General features: G+C 46.9%; 1 protein-coding gene across 1 annotated transcript in view; it reads right to left on the bottom strand.

The window, feature by feature from the left end:
• RAP1GAP2 (RAP1 GTPase activating protein 2) overlaps positions 1 to 27,288 on the bottom strand; it is a 160,589-nt gene that overhangs the window by 5,701 nt on the left and 127,600 nt on the right. Inside the window, exons 17-21 of the mRNA XM_056864955.1 lie at positions 15,686 to 15,823; positions 12,980 to 13,098; positions 11,889 to 12,002; positions 3,440 to 3,557; positions 1,131 to 1,133 (exon numbers count right to left, since the gene is read on the bottom strand). Coding sequence (XP_056720933.1) covers positions 1,131 to 1,133; positions 3,440 to 3,557; positions 11,889 to 12,002; positions 12,980 to 13,098; positions 15,686 to 15,823 — 492 coding nt within the window. The remainder of the gene's footprint in view (positions 1 to 1,130; positions 1,134 to 3,439; positions 3,558 to 11,888; positions 12,003 to 12,979; positions 13,099 to 15,685; positions 15,824 to 27,288) is intronic.

Here is a 27,288-nt window from a genome sequence, read left to right as displayed (position 1 = left end):
GGGTTCCTATGCAGCCTTCCCCTCACTCTCCCCCGAGGCCAACAGGTAAAGTGTGTGTGTGTGTGCGCACGAAGTAGGGGGAAGCCGCGGAGGCTTCTCTCTGATCGCTCCTGGCTGCTCACGCGGCTGGGGGCTAGCTGGCTGGCTTGCTTGTGTGCGTGTGTGTGTGTGTGTGCGTGCACACACAAAGGTGGGGGAAGCCACGGAGGTTTCTCCCCCATCTCTCCCGGCCACTCATGCGGCTGGGGGCTGGCTGGCTGGCTTGTGTGTGTGTGTTTGTGTCTTTGTGTGCACGGGTGACAAAGCAGGAGGAAGCCGCGGAGGCTTCTCTCTGATCGCTCCCAGCCGCTCATGCGGTTGGGGGCTGGCTGGCTGGCTTGCATGTGTGTGTGTGTGTGCGCCCGTGAAGGCGGGGGAAGCCGTGGAGGCTTCTCCTCGATCGCTCCCGGCTGCTCGTGCAGCTGGGGGCGGGCTTGCTTGTGTGTGTGCGTGCGCACAAAGGTGGGACAAGCCACAGAGGCATCTCCCTGATGGCTCCTGGCCGCTTGCGCAGCCGGGGGTGTACCTGTGTGTGTTTGAGGGGGGGAAGCTGGGAACCCCTCCCTTTCTCTCTCTTTCTCTTCCTCTCTTTTCTTCCTTCCTTTCCTTCCTTCTTTCCCTCCTTCCCCTTCCTTCTCTGCATAGTTTCTCCAGGTGGTGGCTGGAGACCTGGCAACCCTAGCCTCCCCCCCCCAGGATACCTACGACTGGTATGGCCCTCGAATGATGTTATAAATATGGAAATGGCCCTTGGCATGAAAAAGCTTCCTCACCCTGCTGTAAAGTATGCAGAAAGGTCGCTGTTTTGCGTAGTAGACTTGAATGAGGATGCAGGGCATCTCTTGATTTGGAAATCCACTTTTATGTATATCAAACCTGTATGGGGCAGGAGGTTATGAACAAGCCTGATCCCTGTTCCTAATCTCACTGCCCCAGAGATATGGGCAGGGATAGCATCTGATCAGCCCCCTCAGAGATGCAACAACCAAACAGGTTCCATTGAAAATGAATGGTTTGTTGTCTGTCTGTCTGAAAGGGTGAATTCTTTAGGTTCCCCCTTCTAGGATTGTCCACATGAGGCAGGACAGCACGACCTCCCTGACCATTCAAATGCCCTGGGCACAGCTGGAGTTGTTCATGGTGAGGTCGTGGCTTCTGTAAAGGTAGGTCTAGTCTCACAATGGCGGGATGTGAGCAGTGGGGTCTCTTAGGGATCTGTGTTGGGACCGGGGCTTTTCAACCTGTTCATCAGTGACCTGGAGTTGGGGGTAAACTGCGAGGTGGCCAAGTTTGCAGATGACACCAAATTATTTAGGGTGTTTAAAACAAAATCGGACTGTGAAGAGCTCCAGAAGGATCTCTACATACTGGAAGAATGGGCATTAAAATGGCAAATGAGATTCAATGTGAGCAAGTGTAAAGTGATGCATATTGGGGCAAAAAATCCCAACTTCACATATACAGTGATGGGATCTGTGCTGGCAGTGACAGACCAAGAAAGGGATCTTGGGGTGGTAGTGGATAGCTCAATGAAGATGTCAACCCAGTGTGCAGCTGCTGTAAAAAAGGCAAATTCCATGCTGGCCATAATTAGACAAGGAATTGAGAATAAAACTGCTGATATCATACTGCCCTTGTACAAATCTATGGTGAGACCATACTTGGAATACTGTGTACAGTTCTGTCACCACACCTAAAAAAGGATACTACAGAGCTTGAGAAGGTGCAGAAAAGAGCAACCAAAATGATTAGGGGACTAGAGCAACTGTCCTATGGGGAGCAGTTAGGACGCTTAGGGCTGTTTAGCTTGGAAAGAAGGCGGCTAAGGGGAGACATGATAGAGGTCTATAAAATTATGCATGGTTTGGAGAGAGTGGACAGGGAGAAGCTTTTCTCCCTCTCCCATAATACTAGAACGCGAGGTCATCTGCTGAAGCTGGAGGGTGAGAGATTCAAAACAGATAAAAGGAAGTATTTTTTCACACAACGCATAGTTAAATTGTGGAACTCCCTGCCCCAGGATGTGGTGATGGAGGGCTTTAAGAGGGGAGTGGACATATTCATGGAGGAGAGGGGTATTCATGGCTATTAGTTGGAATGGATGCTGGTCATGCTGCAGACCTGCTCTCTCTAGTATCAGAGGAGCATGCCTATTCTATTAGGTGCTGTGGAACACAGGCAGGATGGTGCTGCTGCAGTCGTCTTGTTTGGGGGCTTCCTAGAGGCACCCGGTTGGCCACTGTGTGAACAGACTGCTGGACTTGATGGACTTTGGTCTGATCCAGCAGGGCCTTTCTGTAGTTCTTTTGAGGTCCATCGATGGCTACTAGCCATGGTGACTAAAAGGAACCTCCATATGCAGAGGCAGTTGCAAAAGATAGCATCAGAGCAAAGGTCCTGGCCTCTCTTGGCCCTCCAGGACAACTCACTGGCACTGTGTGGAACTGAATGCTGGACCAGATGGAGCACTGGCCCGGCGCAGCAGGGCTGTTCAGGTGTTCTTAGGAGAGGCAGCCCTCCTTCTCTTGCACGTGGGAGTGAAACGTTTTCTGACATGTTACCTGATGGGCATCATCTAATAATCAAGATTTTTGTCTCCAGTCCTCAGTTCTAGGGACTGTTTTAAGAAAACTCAGCCAGTCAAACTCAGGGTTTGCAGATTTCTTTAAGGGTCTCGCAATCTTTCTCTCCATATTTTGAGCCCTGGATATAGTATCTGAATGAATCCCTGTGGTTTATTCTGTGGGATTAATGAAAACCAAGGGTACAAAAAATTAACTTTTCCACCCTTCTTTGTTTCCAAGAGAGGGACGAGAATAATGTGGAGAGATGGACTGGAACTTGGAGATAAAGTTACAGAGGGGTGGGGGTGGGTGGGGAGAGTGAAATGAGGACATTCTGGCAACACAGAGGGAGGCAACACCGTGGCAGCCAGTTTGATGCAGCAGCCAGACCAGGATCTGGGAGACCCAGGTGTGAATCCCCCTCTCTGCAGTGGGAGCCTGCCGAGAGGGCCTGGGGCCTGGCACCCTCTCCCTCCGCTTCAGCTACCTCGCAGGGTTTTTGCTGTGAGGATAACATGGAGGAAGTGAGAAGGACAGAATGAGCTGCTTTGGGTCCCCAGAAGGAGAAAAGTGGGGTATAAATGAAGCAAATATACAGGTTTGTCCAAAAGGAAAACAACCCCCCAATAACCTTTACACAAATGTTTTAATGGCTGTACATATCTGTAACTTCGATGTATACACTTCTTCACTGCACACTTGGAAAAAGTTCCTAGACCTCCTTTTGGGTAAATATAGTGTGGGCCTCTGGCCTTTGCAACATCCAGGCTTCCCTTTAGGTTCCAGCCCCCCCTTCCCCCAGACCAAGGAAGATTAGGAAGAGCAGGACGCATTACCAGACTCTCGTACTCCTCCATCGCTTCGCTCTCTCCGGCGGTGCTGCTGAAACTGCTGGTACTGGAGGAGGAGCGGGAGATGTTCGACCGTCCGTTCTCTTTGAGCTTGATGAAGGGCCTGGTGGCCAAATGAGAGCAGAACAATAATGTTCAGGAGGCTCCAGGTGCAACCCACAAACCCCTTTGTCTGGGGCACTCAGGGCTTTTTAAGCTCCCTTGTAAAAATTGGTAGCCCACAGCATAGGGATGTGCCTAAAATCAGCAACAGCTTGACTTGAGACAGGAATTTCTCTTGCTCATATTGCTCACACAGGAAAACTAAAATTTAGGTGGGTCTGGTAGCAGTCCATAAATTGGAGCAATTAGATTTTTTAAAAATCTGTAATTAAAAAAAATGGCTGTCCATAGTGATTCTGCTGAAATTCTTAATTTCTTAACTCAAAATATGAATGTGCATGGATCATAATGCCCACACATGAAGACTATGTGGAGCTAGCAGCATGTCAGGCTGTTATCTCGGTTTAGATGTTTCCTCTGTTCCTTTGCTGAACCGTCCAGACTTCAAGGACGGCTCCACATACCAAAGCCTGGGAACGCTACTCCTGGGAAATAGTGCTCTGTTTATGCTTTGTAATCTCCCGCTGTTTCTATGCTTTATATCTCCAACTAACGAGCAAGACACTCATAGCTGTCATCTTATCCTCGATGCACTGTATTGCCTATTTGACCAGTAAAAGCCATCTGCTTGGAATCTAATTGTCTCTGTGGTGATTTCTGGTTCTTTGGGTCAAGAGCTCACATTATGACAGCTAACATTCACACAACTCTTCCTAATCTATTCCCTAGTCAGGCTGGAGCCCTGGAGGGTTCGCCTGCCACTCGGATGGGAGCTAGAAGGACGCTCTCCGAGTGAACCGTGACTACTACTTCTTGGAACCCTGGAGTCCTCATTTGAGGATCCTACCCTTCTACAGGACATAATCGCTGAACTCTTTAGGACTAATTTAGAGGTTTGCCGCTTGAGAGGACTGGTCCAGACACAGTGGCAATCTCTAGTGAGAGTCCTCTGGATGTTAACGTCGGAGGATACTAATACTCGTTTAGACCTCCAGGATTTTGATCAGTTGCTGGATGATGCCCGGCTGGCAACTGAGGACTTACAAGTACTAACTGGATTATTGGACAAGCTTATTGCTCGTGAGGCTCTCTCATCCACGGCTCTAACGCATCCTAACGTCTTGGGGAAAGCTACCATGGCGGGAGCCACATCAGCAGATGTGTCTCTGATACCCGATGCAGCTAGCTGTCAAGCTGAAGCCAAGCGGGTCGCTATTCATACAGCTCTCCTCTTTGCGGATTGTACAAAGGACACCACGGTAGCCACCTTGGCTCAACGTTTAGCCTCGATGTTTGGGGCCGATGCACCCGCGATTGCGGTCCAAGTGCAACCATTGCTAGGCGGGGAACCCGGCCCCATACTCACACTCCTGGAAACGGAACTTTTACCGCACGTTACCGCAGATGCAGCCCTGAAACTTGAAAGCGCAAAAGTTCTCGCGGATAAAGAAGCTGCTGAAGCGGCTAAGGCGGAAGCCGAGGCTCAAGCCGCAAGGGATAAAGAGCTACAGTTGGCTGCGGATTGGGCGCGGACAGGCGGTCGCCCCAAGGACACCTTAAGGAGCGGTCCTCCGTTGGGTCTGTCTTTTTCCCCGGTATTTGCCCCGTCGCGCACGACCCAACGCACACGCCGCCTCGCAGACCGACGCCAAGACTCCGGGGAGTCTGAGGAAGAGGACTTATATGGGGACAGTTCTCAGTGGGCCACAAGTTTTAGGACAAGTAAACCTCATCATACGGGTGGCCCAGCAGAGGACGTTCACCTGTTACGAGCTCAAAATCGAGAGCTATCTGACCGTGTTGATCAACTCCAGGAGCTAATGGAACGTGTGCTTCAGGACAACAGGCAGTTACAGCAGGCTCTGACAGCCCAGGCACAGCCCGTCCCACAGAGACCCGCAATACCGGGTCAGGGGGTGCCAGTCCAGCCACCCGCTAATGTGCCTGTGCAACCTCCGCCTCCCGGAGGTCCCGTTTTACCTGCACCTGGGGCACCCGTGCAACCGGGTCAACCTATGCCCGGTCCTTGGAAACAACTCAAATTGAAAACTACGTACGATGGATCTCTCGAAACCCTACCCTGTTTCTTGCATCAAGTGGACAGCTATATGCGAGAACAAGGACAACTCTTCCCTACAGAGGACAGCCGGGTTCGCTATGTGGCTTCCCTTTTGACGGGTAAAGCAGCCGACTGGATGGTCCTCCAATTCGACACCCGCTCCCGCTCTATCCGTTCCCTCAACAATTTCATGACTGCCTTACGTAGGAGGTTTGAGGACCCCTTTCTGGGGGAACGAGCCAAAGTGGAGCTTCTACAACTAAGACAGGGCACTACTCCAGTTCGAGAATTTGCCGATGAATTTCAAAGACTGGCGAGCAAAATTGTGGGTTGGCCCGAAGCCACCCTAATTCACCATTTCAGGGAAGCCTTACACCCTGACGTTCTGAACTGGTTGTACATGCGGGGTGATCCCGACACTCTCGAGGATTGGATTCTATTAGCCGAAGAGGTGGAAAGCCGCCGGCGCTTTATTTCCCTTGTCCGCCAAAAACACAAGGAGAAAAGCGTCCAAAAGCCCCAGCCCAAGGCACCACCCCTAACTCCACGGAAGCCTGCGCGTCCACCCCAGGATCGCGAAACCAGATTTCAAAGGGGTGCCTGCCTCATTTGTGGGGAACTGGGCCACTTTGCAGCAGTCTGCCCATACCGCCCTGAACCCTTTCGTCCCAGCACGACAACCCGAGCTAGAGGACGACCGCAACGCAGAGGCACCGCGGCCACCCGCAGCGCAGCGCCGGGAAGACCCACACCCTCTGCACTTCACGCTGGAGACTCATCCCTCCTGCCTGCATCAAATGACCCCGCCGGGTCCCGGATTACAAGTGCCCCATTGGGGGACAACTTTCCCTCTTCTGACGAAGAGAACCCATGGAATTCTCCGGCTTTAAACCTGGAATCCCCCCTTGATTTGTCAAAAAACGGCTCCGGTCTGTGGTGAGTGGAGCGTCTCCACAGACCTCTGCAGATTCTCCTGCTAAACCGACAGCTCCCACTAAAGTAAAGGAAGTAGAAACCACCGTTTATATGGGCGCAATTTTACAACACCACGAAGGTGGTCCCCAACTACCCGTTAAGGCACTCATTGACTCCGGTTGCAGTCGCACTCTCATAAATGAAGCCACATTTGCAGCACTCAAAGTCGAGTCCGAGGCTTTACCAGCCCCCGTCCAATTTGCCCAAATGGATGGGAGCCATTTCAAGGGGGCCCCAGTTGATCATCGTACTATAGGGGTGGCGATGAGAATTGGCTCCCACTGGGAGCAAATAGACTTTACCATAGCCCCTATCCGATTTGAAGTGGTCCTGGGAATTAACTGGATTAAAGGTCATAGTCCCAGTATAGACTGGGATACAAACACCATCTCCTTTGCCAACCCCAAATGCGACCTGCATCGACAGCAAGTTGCACTGCTGTCTCCACCCGCTTCAGCCTTAATCTCCGAAGTCCCATCACCACCATCCCTCCCTGCTGTATACCAGGACTTTGCGGATGTCTTTAACATTAAAGAATGTGATGCCTTACCCCCCCACCGGGCCACTGACTGTGCAATTGAAGTGGTAAAGGACTGCACATTAACCAAGAGTAAGATTTACCCTATGAGCACTTCCGAGCGCACTGTACTACGGGACTTTTTGGACAAAAACCTTGCCAGAGGGTTCATTCGCCCCTCGAATGCTCCCAACTCAGCCCCCGCGTTTTTCGTCCGAAAAAAGGAAGGCGACCTACGCCTCTGCATTGACTTCCGAAAACTCAATGCAGTTACTCAAGCCAACGCCTATCCTATACCGCTGATATCGGATATTTTGGGACAACTGCAAGAGGGACGTATTTTCTCTAAATTGGACCTAGTAGAAGCCTACTACCGCGTCCGTATCCACGAAGGGGACGAATCCCTCACTGCCTTCTCTAGCTGTTTTGGAATGTTTGAATTTCTTGTGATGCCCTTCGGGTTAAAAGGGGCTCCGGGGGTCTTCATGCAACTCATCAACGAAATCCTTCATGATTTATTGTACCGCGGGGTGGTAGTTTATTTAGATGACATTCTTATTTATTCAAAAACCATGGACGAGCACGTCGCTTTGGTCCGAGAAGTTTTACACCGCCTACGCAATCACCAACTCTTTGCAAAACTGGCTAAATGCGAATTTCACCAGAGCAAAATAACTTTCTTGGGATACATAATTTCCCACCATGGCCTTAGCATGGACCCGGCCAAGGTCCGTTCCGTCCTCGATTGGACACCTCCCTCCAACCGCAAGCAAGTACAACAGTTTCTGGGCTTTGCTAATTTCTACCGCGGATTTATCCCTAACTTCGCCCAAATAGCACTGCCCATCACTGACCTTCTGAAAACCAAAGGTAAAGAAAACTCTGCCACTTTACCCTCCGCTAAGATACTGTGGACTGATCAATGCCAGACCGCCTTTGTAGCCCTCAAACGCCTTTTCACATCGGAACCTGTGCTACGGCACCCAGACCCTAATCGAATGTTCATTGTACAAGTCGATGCCTCCGACGTAGCTATGGGAGGGGCCCTACTCCAAAGAGGACCAGATGGTCTCCTTCACCCCTGCGCTTACTTCTCAAAGAAATTTGCGCACTCCCAATTGAACTGGCCTATTTGGGAAAAAGAAGCCTCAGCTGTTCACCATGCACTTACTCTATGGCGACAATTCCTGGAAGGGTCTAAAGTCCCCTTCGAAGTTTGGACCGATCACAAGAATCTAGCTGCCCTCACTGGAACCCATAAGTTATCCGCGAAACAACAGCGTTGGGCGGAATTCTTTGCTCAGTTTCGTTTTGTCCTGAAGCATGTCCCAGGAAAACAAAACGTTCTCGCAGATGCTCTCTCCCGATTGCCTCAATACCCGGCGAAACTCGATCGGCCAACAAGCTCTTTATTTACGCCTGCACAAAGAGAAGCCCTGCCCGTACTGGCTGTACAAACTCGATCCCAAACGCTGCCCCAGCGAAAGCACACAGTCACCAACGTGCAAACCCCTCCAACCCTACCGACTGCCCAGCTGCCCCCGCAACGGAAACCCACGATGACCGGCACTCCAGCTCCTCCAACTCAACCGGCTGCCCAGCCGCCTGCAGTCTGCGCACCGCCGCACGTAAGCGCTTCCCCCTCGTCAACCCCCATAGCTGCTCCTACTGCCTTTACAAACACCGGGGGGGGGGGGTTCCCGTCTCCGAATCTTTCTTAAATTCCCTTCGGGAACAATGTCTTATGGAACACTCTAATCAAACCCTGCCTCCCGGTGTAATCGAACAGGGAGACTCTTGGTACAAAGACTCAAAATTGTATGTGCCCAAGGCGCTCCGAAAAGACGTCTTACACTTGGCTCATGGAGTCAAGACGGCTGGACACTTTGGGTTCCTAAAAACCCTTCACCTGTTGCGAAGACAATTTTGGTGGGGGGGAATGTGTTCTGACATTGACTCTTTTATTCGCAGCTGTCCCGTTTGCGCCACAGTCAAACGATCTCAAGGCAAGCCCCCAGGACTACTGCAACCACTTGAAATACCCAGCAAACCCTGGGAAGTAATTGCTATGGATTTTATGACGGATCTCCCTCTCAGCGGGGAAAAAACTGTGTTATGGGTTATCACTGACTTATTTTCTAAGCAAATACATTTGGTTCCATGTGCGGGGATCCCCTCCGCTCAGAAGTTAGCCCGCCTCTTTGTGTCACATGTCTTTAGACTACATTCGTTTCCGCGCAAAATAATCTGCGACCGCGGAAGTAGTTTCGTTGCTAAGTTTTGGAAAGCTTTTCTCAAATTGGGGGGGGGTGGAGCAGGGGTTGTCTAGTGCATACCATCCCCAAACGGATGGTTAAACCGAACGTGTTAATGCTGTACTTGAATGTTATTTGCGCTGTTATGTCAACTACCACAGGGATGACTGGGTAGAACTGTTGCCTTTTGCAGAATATGCGTACAATAATGCTGTACATCAGTCCACAGGTTTCAGCCCGTTCTATGCAGTGTATGGACAGGACTTCGGTCCTATCACCCCAATAGAAGGTTTGGAAGGGGAGGGGGATGCCGACATTGCCTCTTGGGCACACACCCTCCGTACCACATGGCCCTGGCTGGTTAGCAACCTTGACCGAGCCAAGCGCAAATATAAGGCGCAGGCTGACAAGCATCGGTCCCCCGGTGGGGACCTGCAAGTGGGTAACCTGGTATACCTTTCCACCAAGAACCTGCGTTCCACCCGCCCGTGCCATAAGCTCAATGCTAAGTACATTGGCCCATTTCCCATCACTCGCATCATAAATCCTGTCACGGTGGAACTGTCTCTCCCCAAAACCCTGAGGCGAGTGCACCCCGTTTTCCACATCAGCCTTCTAAAGCCCCATGTTGCTTCCCCGCAATGGCATCCGGAACTGCCGCCTGAACAGCCCATAATGGTGGGGGGGGGAGAACATTTCGAAGTCTCCAAAATCCTGGATTCCCGCATACACCATGGGGTCTTGCAATACTTGGTCCGCTGGAAACACTTCCCCCCTGCCTATGACGAATGGGTTCGCGCACGGGATGTCTCCGCCCCCAAACTCGTCAACACCTTTCACAATACCTACCCAGACAGACCAGCCCCTTTGCTGGATGGGAGGGGGCCTTAAGGGGAGCAGGATGTCAGGCTGTTATCTCGGTTTAGATGTTTCCTCTGTTCCTTTGCTGAACCGTCCAGACTTCAAGGACGGCTCCACATACCAAAGCCTGGGAACGCTACTCCTGGGAAATAGTGCTCTGTTTATGCTTTGTAATCTCCCGCCGTTTCTATGCTTTATATCTCCAACTAACGAGCAAGACACTCATAGCTGTCATCTTATCCTCGATGCACTGTACTGCCTATTTGACCAGTAAAAGCCATCTGCTTGGAATCTAATTGTCTCTGTGGTGATTTCTGGTTCTTTGGGTCAAGAGCTCACACAGCAATCCATACATCACTTAAGCTGGAACATTTATGTTTTTTTAAACCACTCTTGTAAATTAAAACACACACACACGCGCGCGCACATACACACACACAAACGAGAACCCATAGTGATGCTGCCAAAATTTGTAATTACCTGGATAGAAGTACGAATTTGCCTGGTTTGCCGTGCTCACCTCTTTTGTTCACGCACAAGAGTGAAGGCACAGTTTTGTAAGGAAAGGTTCGGAGGGCCCCTGTTGGCCTGCAGTAGAAGAGCTCAGTTTGAGTCCAGGTGCACCTTAGAGACCAACAAGGGTTTTGAGGTATAAGCTTTGGAGAGTCAAAGCTCCTGGTATCTGATGAAGGGAAGCGTTGACTCTCGGAAGTGTATACCTCAAAATCCTTGTTGTTCTCTAAGGTGCACCTGGATTGTCGCTGTTCTCTTGCAAGGTCAGGTGCCACAGGGATGCATCTCACACATGTTACTTCCACACAGAACCTTTGCTCCAGTCTGGTGACAAAACTGTTCTTTTTTGAGCTTCCAAACAACGTTGTTGTTACTTCATCCACTTTCCAGTTTTCACCTGCTTTATTCCATTCTTTTTTTCTCCTAATTTTATTAGCTTTTCATACACACAATACAACACCATACATGATAGAACACACAATTGTACAACCTAGATATTATTATTATTTTCTTTTCCCGGGCATCTGCTGCTTTACAATCAATCCATGTCATACAAAAATTGCACCATTGAAAACATCCAATTGATGACTTTTTCAACCCTGCTTTTAATCTGATTTCCTTCCTTAAAGCGTGTTTGCAGCCATGTGGACAGGAAGGGGTGTGCCACCTCCACCTATGGGTGTCATTTGGGTGCTGTTGCCCCCACCCCACCCCCGGCTCATGCCATTCTCCCACACACCACCAGAGGGCTTTTTGGAAGCTTTTAAAAAATCTATATTTGCAAGAACCAACAGGGAAAAAACATCTTCGGGTAGAATGGGAAGAGGGAAACAGCAGGTGTGAGGGGATAACTGAGGAAAGCATGGAGAAAACTCCCAGGTGGATGCTCTGTTGTTGCTGGGAATGATGCCTCCACATTTGCAGCAGCAGCAGCGACTGCTCCATGGAGAAGAGTCCTCCACGTGGCCGTGGCTGCAGCTGAAGAGCTCCAAAAGTGGACACTTGGACAGCCTGTCAACTGGTTTCCCTTGCTTCCTTTGACAGGAGCTGATGGGCAGAAGGGGGGCCATCTCAACAGTATTTCCATTGTGGAGCTTCTTGGGGAGTGATCCCAGATGGACAAGAAAGACCACAGCCTGTTTTGTCGTTTACCTCTCTTTGCTAGGACAGACTTCTGGTGAGCTTGGATTTGAGGAGGCTTCGGACTTCATTTCTTGGGAGGAATGTCCACCATCTGGGGTTTTGGGGGTTCCTGAGCCACTGTCACTATGAAGGAAGCAAAACAGATGAGGTGGATTAAAAGAAAGAACAACTGGTCACATGACTGTTTCAGAATTCTAGACCATGACTCAACACTATTGGACTTGAGCTCAATAGAGACAAGGAGTGGGTACCTTGCTGGAAAAAGCCACTGTCTCTCATCAGAGGTATATGTACACAGTTCACCTTGTTCTGTTCATTCATCACAGTCTAGGAGTCAAACCCACTCAGAGTGGATCTTTTATGCTTTGGTCTAGATCATTATTGTTGTCATTATTCAGCGTCTTCTACTGCTGACCTTCCTGTTTTTATTAGGTAAAAGTAATTCTCCCCCCATCTTCTATTTGTCCTTATTTTTTTTGTACCCATATATTGGAATAATTTGAAAATCATTTCTGCCAGCTGAGGAGAACAAGCGTTTCATGGGTCCCACAGTGGGTGCTATCCTAAGTTCCTTAGAGAACAGTCCTTTTCAGTGAAGCTGACTGAAGCCAGAGCCGAATGGAGCCTCCTTTTATGCTAGGGAGTCAGACCTGAGTGAAAACACCCAGGTCCAACTCCCCGGCAGGCCCGCCCCTTCCAAACACAGGCCCTGATTGGCCCATTCAAACTGCAGGGGGCCAGGTGGCAGCCAATGAATGCTCTCCCGGCAGCAGAAGTAAGCAAGGTAGGATAGGCTGTTTAGTAATTATCATAAAGGAGTTTGAGATTATGCCATTGCTCCCCTCTTGGCTACGGTACCAGGCCATTCAGCGGAAGAGCTAGTTACTCTTTTTTCATGCTGGGGAAAATGTACATATCCCCAAAAAGGTGGTTCTCTTTTTTAAAGTAGCCACTGAAACTAGATCCTGGATGCTGAAAGAACTCTGCTCTATACAATTGCTGTATTTTGTTTTAGTGACTGTTAACTATATAATAAACCATATAATAAAGTTCATTTGTTGTTACTAACACACACATTGGCATTTAATTCACTGAATTACCATCGACTCCGGGGTTCTGCCTGGCTTTCTGACCCTGTGTGCAAGCGGGGAAACAGCCCTGACCGTCTCTTTATGGGACTCCGGGACTGATTCTTGGCTGTGGCGGCTGTTACTGGAGGCTGGCAAACAAAACACAAATAGTTCAGAAATCTCAGCATAACTTTCCTTCCTGTTTTACCAGATGGCATTGTGCTGAATAAATGTGAGCTGGCTGCCACCAGCCCTTGAAAAGCGAATTACCATTTTTCTATCTTTAGTCCATCCTAAAGTGGAACAGGCTTCCTCGGGAGGTGGTGAGTTCTCCTTCCCGGGAGGTTTTAAGGCTAGATGGCCATCTGTCAGCAATGCTGATTCTATTACCTTAATTCTATGAGAGGGAGGGCATCTTGACCATTTTCTAGGCATGGAGTAGCAGTCACTGGGGGTGTGGGGGGGAGGTAGTTGAGAATTTCCTGCATTGTGCAGGGGGTTGGACTAGATGACCCTAGTGGTCCCTTCCAACTCTATGCTTGGCATGCAGAAGGTCCCAGGTTCAATCCCCTGGCATCTCCAGTAGGAAGGCCAGGCAGCAGGTGATGTGAAATACCCTGAGACTCTGGAGAACTGCCACCAGTCTGAGTAGATCTTGCTGATCTTGATGTACCAATGGTCTGATTCAGAAAATTAATTCAGTTTTGTAACTTTTTGTCAATGATTTTGGTTGTCAAATTTTTGCTTTCACTTTTTTTGGATTCCTATTTTCTGTTTTATTTTTATTTATTTGCTTAACTTATATCCTACCTTTGTCCCTGGTAGGGGACACAAAGCAACTTACATAGCTCTCCTTTCCTCTGTTTCTCCCTATTCCCAGCAACCCTGTGAGTAGGGTTGCCAGGACCCTCTTCACAACCAGAGATTTTGGGGGCGGAGCCTGAAGAGGGCGGGGTTTGGGGAGGGGAGGGACTTCAATGCCATAGAGTTCAATTGCCAAAGCTGCCATTTTTCTCCAGGTAATCTGATCTCTATCGGCTGGAGATCAGTTGAATTAGCAGGAGATCTCCTGCTACTACCTGGCAGTTGGCAACCCTACCTGTGAGGTAGGTTAGGCTGCAAGAGAGTGACCGGTCCAAGGTGACCCAGCAAGCTTCCCTGGCCCAGCGGGGATTTGTACCTGGGCCACCCAGATCCCAGTTCAACCATGTGTGCCACCCTGGCGCTCTCCTGTGTATTGCAGATGCTTGTTGTGTGGTTCTGAGATGCAACAAAAATGCTCTTTATCTGACCATGCATTTGTATGTATATTCCACCGATGTATTCCATAGCTCGTGCTGAATTTTTTTTTAAAAGAATGTGTGTACACAAGAAGCCCTATACATTGAGTTGGCTCTGGCCCCTTTTTCTGCTGGTGAAAAAGGAAAGAGGGATCCCTTCTGAACCCACCCATCCACCCCCCAAAAAAAGGCTTTGCTGGGAGATCGTGGGACATGCACATGCACAAAGGTCATGTGGGATGAGGCTGTAGTAAGGAAGGGAAATGGGCAAGACTGAGTGGGAAAGCTGGCAAGATACAACCAATTGTACCTTATTATCATCTAATTAAATCACATAGTAAGTATATTTTTGTTAAGGCGTTGGTTAGGTGAATGGGAAAGCACTATATCCTTTTGGAGCACATTCTTTATTTCTTTATTATGAAAGTTATAGTCCCACTGAACTCAGACATTTCCAGCCCTATGTTACTTCTGTTATTATACCCCACCTCTCCAGACATGCTCAAAGCATGTGACAAAAGAAAACCCAAAAAGAAACACATGTACATGTTTAAAACAAGGCATTCCTGTAACCATTTAAAAACAATTCAGTAAAAGTTCTCTCTACCAGCTAAACCATCTCCGTGTATGTGTTTTTTTTTAAAAAAAGCAGCCCATAAATACAATCAACAGGATAAAGCAATTGGAGACCTAAAAGCGGGGGGGGGGGGGGAGCATCAGCAGGTTAAAAAAAATGATTCTGGATTGATATATACCCTCCTTTGGAGGTCTTGCCCCCTGGCAAAATATGCCCTGCTTTCTTTCAGGCCACCAGTTATTTGCCTTTGGTGTGCATTTGATTTTTGAACAATGAGGTCAAGATGTCTGCTTGTTCAGAATGGGGTGTAGTCAGAGTTTGTAGGACTGAGGCTGTTTTCCCAAAGAAGCTTCTCTTTCCTCACACAGCATTCAGTGATAACATGGCTCTGATATAACATCATTTGCTTTTCAGGATGCATACACACACTTTTTTTTTTTTAAAGAAGGTGTCAGTGAGGATTATTCTCCCTCCAGAGAAAGTACTGTTTTCCTCATCTCTGAAACAGATATTTAACAAGAGTGTTTCCCACTATCAATTTTCTGCCTTCCATTTTTCAGACAGCATGTCCATATGTCCACCTATTTCATTTTGCAAAGAGCCAATTACAGATTTAAGCAATCAATAGTTCATTTCTCACATTTATTTTTTTTTAAAAACAGAATCAAGTTTTTAAATTCTGCAAAAACAGCTCCAGGGAAAGGAAGTAATATGATGACAATCTACCACTGCCCATGATGCTTCTACTGCACATTAGCAGAATTGTTTTCCCCCAACCATCAGTCCCAGAGAGGGTGGAGATGTGAGAAAAGAGCATAGTGAGGACATTTTCAGAATGCAACAACTCTCCTTATTGACCCTCAGTTGAGCAGTACTTACCGAGAAGGTGGTCTTGGTGACTTCGACACTGTTGTGTGCAATCCCCCCACTCAAGCTTCCAGGGATCCCTCCACTGTGGTGTTTCTTCTGACTCCCAACCATAGTTTCCATGGAATGGCTGCGGACTCGGATGGCTCTCTGTATGACAACAGCAGATTTTTCACCAGTGTGTCTATACTTGTGATATAGCAGAAGCTCACACAAAATAAGGTGCAAACCAGTATTTATTTACAGTACAAAAACAAAAAATTCCAACAGAGTAACTAGCCTTGTGAACACCAGCTCTCCAGAGTTAAATCTTACATATGCACACTACTTAAATACATATATACAGCCAATCACAATACAGACTCAATTAGTGCTTACATCAGCCCAGCACAGTTGATCTTAATTGGATAATTGGCAACTTCCCTTACTCAGCACTTTACAGCATTTGACAGCTGTCAAACTAGTTCACTGAGATCTGACTATATGATCCTGATCACAAACATTTCCTACATGACACTCCTTCTAATATTGTTGGATCATGTTAGTTAACTGCTCAAATCTTGTCTTGTCAAAACATTTGGTAAATAGATCTGCCACATTATCAATTGAATTACACATTACAATTGTTATTAGTTTTCTTTGAATTGCATCCATCACATTATTGTGCCTGCTTGCTATGTGTTTACTTTTACTTCTAGAACAGTTTTCATTACTACAATGTGTAGCAGCTGCATTGTCACATTTCACAGTTACAGGCATATACAGTTCTTCTAGTAGAAAACAGAACCATTCAGTCTGAGTAGAGACATTGCTGATAGCAGCATATTAGCTTCACATGTTGATAATGACACAAATTTCTGTTTTACAGCTTTCCAATGTATTGGTGCATTTCCATAGTAAATTACATACCCAGTGGTGGACCTTGCAAATTCTCTATCCCCCCAACTGGCATCTGCGTAAGCTTTAAGGATACCATCGCCTGCATCTAACCTCAGCTCAAAATTTATTGCACCTTTAAGATACCTGAGCACACGTTTAGCAGCTTTCCAGTCTCTCTCTTTTGGTTCCACATTTTGTTTACTCAACATATGGACTGCCATGGTTATATCGGGCCTGGTCCATTTTGAGATGTACAGTAAACTTCCAACTAAAGACTGGTATAATTGTTTATGTTCAAACACTGGCCCCTCAGGTTCTTTTGCATATTGTGGTGTCATAGGATTGCTAACTACATTTGCTTCAGTCATTTTAAACTTTTGCAACAGTTGTGTTATTTTTGCCTTTTGAGTTAAAGAATATACACCATCTTCAGACCTTGTTACTTCTAGACCCAAATAACTTTTGACAGGACCTAATTGTTTTAGTTTGAATCTGTTGCCCAGCTTTTGCTGAAACCATGCAACCTCTGATTCATCTTGCACCATGAGACACAGATCATCAACAAAAACTACAAGTACAGACAATTTGTTGCCATTCTTTTTCACATACAAACAAGGATCTGCTTTGGTTTGAATAAAACCTATTTGTTTTATTTCCTTATCAAGACATTCATTCCAATTATGGGCACTTTGGTGGAATCCATAAAGAGCACGTTGTAGTTTGAGTACCTGACTTGGTTCTTTCAAAGGAAACCCTGGTCTTTGGTTCATAAACAGATTTTCTTTGAGAGGTGCATTTAGGTAAGCTGTTTCTAGATCATAATGGTATGCTTTTAATTTTTTCAAACTAGCAATGGCAAATGCAAGCTTTATAGTTTCATCTTTGACTGTTGGTGCAAATATGTCATCGTAATGGATATCTTTTTTCTGATCAAAACTTCTACATACCAGGCGAGCTTTGTATTTTACAACATTATTTTCAGCTTGTTTCACTTTATAAACCCATCTACAACTCAATGGTTTTTCTCCTGGAGGTAAAGTTACCGGCTTGAACACTTTATGTTCTAGCAATGACTCATATTCCTTTTGCATTGCTGCTTGCCACACCTCCTTCTCACTTTGGTCAAGAGTGAGTACCTCATCATATGTTTCAGGTTCGTACACATGACAACATAGATGTGTTTCATCATCAATTCGTAATCTAGCTGGTGGAACTCCCTTATTGCATCAATTGGATCTTCTAGGTTGTGTCTCTGTCTGATTATCTTCCATTGGCTGTGTTTCAAAACACCTTCCTGCTCAGGACTAGTAGTTGTTTCCTTTTTTACAGGCACATCAGATGTTAAAGGAACTAAAGCAATTTCCTTTGTTTCACCATGAACCCTTTCCAAGCCTTCATTCTCATTGATACTAGCTGAACGGCTAAAGGTGATTGTATTGTTGGGATCAGAGAATCTATAACTTTTAGTACCTGTTTCATAACCCAGAAACAATAATTTCTTTGATCTTTTGCCACCTTTCCTTCATTTGGAGACAGGAATACTGACCCAACTGGTCCTTCCCCAGACTCTCAAATGACTCAATGATGGTTTTCTGTTATAGAGCAATTGGTAAGGTATCCCTTGACAACCTTCAGAATACACTCTGTTGGCGATGTAGCATTCCACCTTTACAGCTTCTGCCCAATAGCTAATTTTCAATTTAGCATCAGCAAGAAGACTGCTCATGATGTTTTGCAAAATGCCTGCATGACACAGCCACAGAATTCTCTTGTGGAACCCATGGGCTTCCAAGACGGTGTTGTATGCTTCTTTTGTAACCAGCTTTTAAACTCATTGGACATAAATTCTCCCCCTCTACAGACTGAGGTATTAAATTGACGTTCCACCCTTGCTACCCAGTATTTAATTATTTGAAACACCTGGGACTTGTGTTTCATGGGAAAAACCCAATGAAATTTTGTAAAATCATCGACCAGAATAAAAAAAATATTTATTCCCTGATATACTTTCAGGAAAGTTTCCTACATCTGAATGCACTAATTCAAAAGGCCATTTGGTGGCAGTGTTGCTTTTCTTTGGAATTGGATATGCCTTCACTTTTGTTTCTCTGCATATTTGGCAATTAAGATACAGAGAACATTTACTAACTCTACAAGTATCCCCAAGAATGTCTAGAGTTTTCTTTATTGTGGAAAATGCCACATGTCCTAAACATCTATGTAACAAATGAATACGGTTGTGATTAAAATTTACAGTGCCCACATTCTCAGCAAGATTACATTCATTAGTAACTTTATATACATTATTTTTCTTCACACCCCTAAGCATTTTTACACCATTTTTAATATAAAACATTCATTCTTGTTGAATTTGACTTCAAAACCTGCTTGTGTTAAAGACCCTGTACACACAAGACTTTTTGAAAAGTGTGTTTAAGAGCCCCAAAAGTTAGTTTGCCCTGACAAGAGGCAGGTAACCTGTGTCCATCTGCCATACATACTTGCCTTGTTGACACAAGAGTGATGTCTTCCGGACAGTCTTCACTGTTGCAAAAATGTTGAGACGCCCCCCTATCAACTAACCAGTCCACAGAAGATTTGGGAGACTCTGCAAGCTGCACTAAAGAGACTTGCCGAAAAGACTTGGCCGGTGTTTTCCCTCTGCCTCTCTTCTCCCTCCTCTCTGGGCAGTCGCGACGAAGATGATTAGACTATCCACAACCATAACACCAGCATATTCCCAAGGCTTTTTCCTGCAGTGGTTGGGGGAGTTGCTGCTTGCTGGAACTGGAATGGCTGCTTTTGCTGCTGCTAGGCAACTCATCCACAGCTGCAGCTTGTTTGCTTCCACAGGCTCCTTGTTGGACGGTCTGACGAGAAACCGCAGTCTCTTTCTGGCAAAGAGAATGGTCCATCAAAAGACCCATTATATACTCCCAGGTTAACTTGCCAAAATTGCACATCTCCAGGGAGGTCACGAGCACATCAAAGCTAGGTTCCAGTGAACTCAGCAACAGGAAAACCTTATCAGCCTCCTCAAAATGCTTTGCACGTAATTCCAAGTCATGGTAAATGCCAGCCAGACGATTTATGTGATCTGCCACAGGCTGACCAGGCTGCTGAACAGTTCTGTAAAGTCTCTTGGTTAAAGACAGCATCGACCCAGCCGAGTCTTGCAGATAGACTCTCCAAGAGTCTCCAGCAGAACTTTTTTCAGCTACATACCCAAGTTGTGAGTCATTCACTGTTAATACTATAGCAGCCAGGGCTTTGGTGTCAGCCTTTTCCTCCTCAGGAGTCTTTGGTCGGCTTTCAATCATCGTCCACAGCTCCTCTCTTTTAAGATAATGTTCCATGCGGACCAACCAGACCGCATAATTTGAGGAGTTTAGTTTCTCTATTGGCAAAACTGTTCCTGGCTGACTCATCTTCAGCCAACATCTGCTCTTTTCCGAGCTTCGCTGAAATACAAGACCTTCAGCTCTGCAGCTCCTTCTGGCACACAGCAGCACACTCACTTCCCTCTCTGAGCTCTGTTACGAGTAGACCTGGGCCTATAACCCTGACAACAGCAGATTTTTCACCAGCGTGTCTATACTCGTGATATAGCAGAAGCTCACACAAAATAAGGTGCAAACCAGTGAGTATTTATTTACAGTACAAAAACAAAAAAAACCCAACAGAGTAACTAGCCTTGTGAACACCAGCTCTCCAGAGTTAAATCTTACATATGCACACTACTTAAATACATATATACAGCCAATCACAATACAGACTCAATTAGTGCTTACATCAGCCCAGCACAGTTGATCTTAATTGGATAATTGGCAACTTCCCTTACTCAGCACTTCACAGCATTTGACAGCTGTCAGACTAGATCACTGAGATCTAACATATTATCCTGAACACAAACATTTCCTACATGACACTGCAGAGGGAGGAGGGAAAGAAAGTAGACAGTTAGATCTTCTAGTCTGAATTTAATGGTGCTTTTCTAGCCTCTTCAGAGGTGGCTTGGATTTTGTTGATATTAGAAACCAATGAGTCTCTTTTGGTATTTGTCTTTTTTGAGAGTATAGTACATAAACATTTTAAATAAATGAATCTAAGTCTGCTTTATTTCACTGAAACTCAGTTATATTTGAAATAACTTATATTTGGGGACCTACTTTTATGCCAAGAATTTGTTAAATTTGAAATGTCAGCAACATGGGCCACCTGCCAGGCAGAGTAAAGGTGTATTTTTTTGTCCTGCTGAAAGTGGAGTTCAGCGTACTCCCATCCTCCATTGTGTCCTCACAACAGTATTGGGGGCAGGCTAGGCTGAGAGAGCATTGCCGGCCCGAGTTCACCCCAGTGAGTATTACAACAAATGCATATTTGAACATGAGTGTCATGGAATCATAGAGTTGGAAGGGACCACCAGGGTCATCTAGTCCAACCCCCTGCACAATGCAGGAAAGTCACAACTACCTCCTCCCCACACCCCCAGTGACCCCCTATTCCATGCTCAGAGGATGGCCCAAAAAAACCCCCTCCAGAATCCCTGGCCAACAGGGGTGTGCAAAAAAAATTTCTGGTAAATTTTGTGTTCAGATTTATTGGCCCCATTTTTTCGGATAAACCTAAATAAACCAAATACCCATACCGGTAAGTGGGTATTCAGCTTTATTTCTGGGTTTTCTGGAAAACAAATCAGGTCCACTACTTTCTTCCTGCCAGAGGGATTCTGGTAAAATAAAACACACTCGAGGCCTTGTGTCAGTCTGAGGCTGCTCTGAGGCACGGCTGTCTCTGGTCCGCTTGCCTTTTTTTCCCCTCTGCAAGAGACGGCTCTGCGGCACAGTGGCCTGTTTCAATGGGTGGGGGGGTGCCCTCTGCTTCTTGTCCAGAGACTGCCCAGGAGCAGAGGCGAGACACTGGCTTTCTCTGTGTGGATTACACTTTCTGGGTTTGTGCACTGAAAGGCAGACCAACATGTATGTCCCTTCAGGCAGGTTTGCAATCAATGTGCTTCAGAGCCTGCTCAGGAGACAATTTCTTGTTGGGCTGGTTGATATTCTCTGTGACGTTTTCTGTGGAGCAATAAGTCCATTGTGCGTTAACCTGGCTAATGAGTTTTCTTCCTTGTTATTAGCCATGGTTTCCCTTTCACACAAGATGTGGATCATATCTGCTCGACAATAATGATTCTTCATTGCAAATCACTGTGCCAAGGTCTTCCTGACCATTGGATGACTGGGGTTGTTCTGGGGCTGGCAATTTCACCATAGCATCATTTATAGGGTTGCCAACTGCCAGGTAGTAGCAGGAGATCTCCTGCTAATTCAACTGATCTCCAGCCGATAGAGATCAGATCACCTGGAGAAAAATGGCTGCTTTGGCAATTGAACTCTATGGCATTGAAGCCCCTCCCCAAACCCCACCCTCTTCAGGCTCCGCCCCCAAATCTCCCGCCGGTTGAGAAGAGGGACCTGGCAACCCTAATCATTTAATTGTTGCATTTGCAGCTTCCTTCCAGATGCAACTGCTTGTACTGATAACTGTTGAGCAAATCCCACTATAAAAAATATTTTTTTCAAGCTCACCAGCCCTCAAATGCTTTTTGAATTATCAGTGGGGAGGGGCCATGGCTATCCCTCGGTTGCACTCCCCACACCAGACACCTTGTGAGGTAGGCAAGGCTGAGAGTGTTTGGAGAGAACTGTGACTGGCCCAAGGTCACCCAGCAGGCTTCATGTCAAGGAGTGGGAAATCGAACCCAGTTCTCCAGAGTCTGCCGCTCTTAACCCCATTTATTCTGTTTTATATTGTCAGAATTCTAGAGCAGTGCTGTGGCCATTGCCAAGACAAAACAAAAAAAAGAGTTCTATTGTGTTGATGTCAACAACCACAACAAATAAATGGTAGGGGTGGGGCAGCTGCATTATGAAAACACACAAAACGGGCTGTTGCCTTCCATTCAAGCATAAGGCATGCTTTCCCTTGGAAACACACGGAAAACTTTGGGCCAATGACAACATACTAGAAAAGGGTATGTTTCTGGTTTAAAAAGAAGTGGAATTTTCAACAGAAAAATTGGCCTGTGTGCAATTAAAGCATGAGTAGAGAATGATGCTGTTTGCACACATTGGGTGGCTGAAATAGGGGGGGGAAACCTCTGTGTAATGTGGGAAAACCTCCCTTGGTGTTTAAAACTGTAGCCTTCTCATAGCTTTTGCAAACAAAATTGCATTAAAGCACTTTAAAAACAAACAAACAAACCCAAAGACAGTGTCTTTGCTTACCTCCTCAGGCAGCCAATATCAAAAGGAAACAGACTATAGTATATTCCAAGTAGTTAAATTTTTGATGAAATTGTTAAGAGGTGGAGGTTAAATGATGTTTAGAGGGTTGGTTTTATTTGAGTGATTGCTTGATGGTATGCCAATAAAGGTATTGAAATTTGATATTCCAAGTCACCAGCCATGTTTGGGTGAGGGGGTGGCCAAAATATGGTGCCCGAAATCCCATAATGGCTGCCCTGGAAGCATAGGTGTCTTTCTACCATCTTTAGCCCTTGATGGGTATTCATTTGGGAACCAACCAAGGACAATGATCAGACTCACTGGGGTTCTGCATATCGATATACCCAAACCAAAAATAAACCTGAAATAAACCGTTTTGGCAATATTTGGGTTTTGGGTAGACCAAATACCCAAACCTGGAAATCTTCCTGAAACCAAATAGGTGGCTCCCGAAAAAGCTGAATAAATATTCGGCTTCTTCGGGTTCAGCTGTTCTTTTTTGCTCAGATGCACAGCTCTGTGCTTTCTCCTATAGTTGGGGCCCTTTTGAGGTAGGGGTCGTGTAATCAGAGCCAACTTGGTCTGACTAACCATCACCTTTTAGTGGGTTAATTTGAATAAAGCATAAGGGCTATTTAAAAGACGGGGCTCACCCAGTCCCTCCAACTAAAAAGAACCGTCTTCAATAGCTGCTCACACCACAAGGCTTCCAAAGGAGACGTCTTCACCCACGCGGATGAGCAGTCTCCTTCAGAATAGCCCCCGTGGTTGAGCATTTGGCTGGCTCCAATATCACCACCGCCCTCCCCTGAAAACCTGCTGTCAAACTGAAGTTTGCCCCCAGTAAAGGCTTTGTTTCCCTATACTGTGACCAGCTCTTGAAATCAGATTTTTGAGGGCTATAATAAAGGATTGTTCACAGGATGTCATTTGCCATCAAAAGAAATGTTTTCCGTGCCTTATTTTTCTTGCATTTAAGCCTTTTCCCTCAGTTTGGAAGCTAATTTGCATAGACATCATGCTATGTGCCCTAGATACAAAGGGAGCCCCCAGACTCTGAGGTGCCAGCCTGACAATTGGCTCTTTCCACCAGTCCTCAGCAATGCTGAACCTCTGAAAACTGATGGACAATTTGGCTCGCAAATGCCTGGAGGATGGGGGCCACCCCTTTGCTGGCCCATAAAATTAGACCCTCTGTCACAAAGCCAGCATCGTGTAGTGGTTAAGAGCAGTGGTTTGGAGCGGTGGAGTCTGATCTGGAGAACCAGGTTTGATTCCCCACTCCTCCACATGAGCGGTAGAGGCTAATCTAGTGAACTGGATTTGTTTCCCCACTTCTGCACATGAAGCCAGCTGGGTGACCTTGGGCTAGTCACAGCTCTCTTAGAGCTCTCTCAGCCCTGCTTACCTCACAGGGGTGTCTGTTGTGGGGAGGGGAAGGTGATTGTAAGCTGGTTTGAGTCTCCCTTAAATGTAGAGAAAGTCAGCATATAAAAACCAACTCCAACTCCTCCTCCTCCTCCTCTTCTTCTTCTTCTTCGTTCACCAAACTTCGGCGACTGTTAGGAGAGTCCCTTGCAGCCATGCTGCAAATTTGGTGACTCTACCTCCAAAAATGCCCCCACAGGAGCTTTGAAAAAAAATCTCCATAGACTATAATGGGCCCTTTTTTTTTTAGTAAACCCAGAAATAAGCCAAATACTCATATTACGGATTTACTGGAAAAAATCAGGCCCAATAAACCTGAACCCAAAATTTACCACCACCACTTTTTTTTTCTTTTTGCACAACCCTAACACTCACACCTGCTGGCCCATCTCCAACTTCCAGGTGTTGAAAGATACTGTTTGCATGGAGCTTCAATACCGAACCCCGGAACAGCTAAGGATCCTTTACTCTCCCATTCAGGACTCACTCTTTTGAAGTACCAGATTACATGAATAGGAGCCTCCTCACACTGAGGTGTTCACCCGTCCATTCTCATATGATCCCTACTTACCAGACAGCCCTAATTTTCTGCTTTATCTCTGACAAATCATGATCCCAATTCTGTTTCCATGTTTGCCTTTTCAAGATGCCTTTGGAAAATGTCCTTTCTCCCCACACTGCTGCACCTGGCCCCTCTTTCTACCGCAGCCCCCTCACATCACACACTTGTAGCTGTGACTGAAACTGAACCAGACCATTCATTGGTCTATCGATCTTCTTCACTCTGACTGGCAGTGGGGGCCTTGTTTTGGGAGACCCCACAGGCTGTGTGTGTGTGTGTGGGGGGGGAATCAAAAATTTTGCTTCCATGGGTGCTCTCTTGAAAGAGCATCCCAGACTGTACCGTTGCTCAAGGATATCTCACAAAATTGTTTTTCACTTCTATTAATTCGCAGGTGTTATTTCAATATTATCCTACCATCTCCCTTTAGAAAAATTGAGCCCAACGCAGATCGTTCTCTATTTATACAACTATCGCTGGCCTGCCAACTTGGATTTTGATCACGCAGTGAGCACAGTGACCTGTTACTTCAGTGCAGTGATGCTCACTCACCGGCTCCCTCTTTGGCTCCTTTGACCCACCTTCCCCAATGTGGCAAGGCTCTTCCCTGGTGGGGCACCCAAAAAGAGCTGCCACCAGGGGAACAGGGCAGCTGCAGGCCTCTCTGAGGTGCAGCCCCCCACCCCCGCAGGGGTGGAAGTAGACAGGGCTCTTTTGGTGCGAATGCGGCTCTCTGCAAGCTATGGAGTGCGCACCACTTCTCCAATGAAATGGAAGAGGGGCTGGTGATTTCCATTGATTCCCCCTCCTTTTGCCCCCTATGCTGTTCATGAGGGTCCACTGACAAACACACAAAAACACACACACACACACCCCGGAGCACAACTGTGGGGGAGACGGTACAGGAGAGAGAGAAATGAAAAGGTTCTGCTCTCTGCATCTATAGGTGGCTGGATACAGGCCTCTGCATTTCTGTGTTTTGAGAACTTCTTGCATATTCTGCTTGTTTAATTTTTTTTAACTAAAACCTGCCTAAAGCAGTTTTTAAAAGGTTGAATACCAACAAGCTGGGTTTCCATTTGAATATAAACACCTTCTTCTCTTTTTTTTGCCATCAAGTCACATCTGACTTATGGCGAACCCTGTTGGTATTTTCAAGGCACGGGGCGTTGGGAGGTGGTTTGCCACTGCCTGCCTCCGCGGGAGGAGATGGGTGTTCCTTGTAGGTCTCCCATCCAAGTACTCACCAGGGTCGACCCTGCTTAGCTCCTGAGATCTGATCCAGGTCAGGGCAAGTGTAAACACTACATGAGAAAGAAAGAACCAATGACATCTGCTTTCTACATTGCTGCAAGCAGGCTGATGCGGCACCCATTCACCGGGGTGTGCAGAAGCAGAGAAGAGCTTTCAGCTGTGTGCAGATGGGGCCGGGGAGTGACCTAGTGGCTAGAAGTGGGATGGCACAAATTCAGGTGCCCCCATTTTCGTCTGTGCCACGCTGGGAGGCCTTCAAATGGAAGCCAGGAGCACACACAGGGGGGCAGGGAATTCAGCCATAAATTAGTCCCTTTCATTCACACACTCATGAGTCCCCAGTGTTCGAGTGATGTTAGAGGGAATGACTATTGGGGCACACTGATTCACTGATGCAGTTAAACAATGTCAGCTGAACTGGGACCCTCTTGGGAGTTTGTATAAGACCTGCTTTAAATTGGGGTCATCAGAAGCTCAACACATTGGCCCAGATCTTATTGGCAGGGGGGCGCTTACTGCAGCTTTTACAGGAGGCTGAGATTCTTGGGTCTGCGCAGACCCCTTAACTAGACCACTCAGTAGGGCAGCATCCTCATGACTGGTCTGTTCTGTCTTGGCTTCCAAAGCGGAGAGGCGCTTTTTGGAGGATCCGCACAAGGCGGCCCTCAAACGTCCACTTTGCAGGTTTCTGCAGACTTTGTTCCAATCTCTTTGCTACAATCTTCCCCAAAAGATTACAAAGCAAGTTAATGGGCCATTGTGATGGGAACCTCCCACCCACCCTGGAACCAGCTTATTGCTGCCACCCCCACCCACCCACCCCCTGTACCAGTGGGCTTCTTTAAAATGGTGGTTGCTGCATCACTATAGCATTACAGCAACTACGCGGGGTGTGTGTGTGTTTAGAAGCCAGCAAAAATCCCTCCAGTGTGGGTGGGGAATGGTAAGCACTAGAGGATGCCCAAGGAATCCAAGTCGGTGCCCCGTTGCCATCGCAAATGCCTCTCTGTTTGCCATAGAAATGACTGTGCAATAGGGAATGCTGGCCATGTGGATGCAGCCTAGATCACCACTGCCCACAGGGGCTGTGGGGATGAAAATGGGGAAGGCGAATGAAGAAGTAAATCTTGGTCAGGAAGTGCCCTGGAGATCACGCTTCGCAAGCAGGCAATAAGCACTCCGGTACATGGACCGAAATGGGCACT

Source organism: Euleptes europaea, chromosome 19 (assembly GCF_029931775.1).
Source record: "Euleptes europaea isolate rEulEur1 chromosome 19, rEulEur1.hap1, whole genome shotgun sequence".
Taxonomy (NCBI): domain Eukaryota; kingdom Metazoa; phylum Chordata; class Lepidosauria; order Squamata; family Sphaerodactylidae; genus Euleptes; species Euleptes europaea.
The sequence above is the reverse complement of the archived record's forward strand: the minus strand, read 5'-3'. Positions and strand labels throughout refer to the sequence as shown.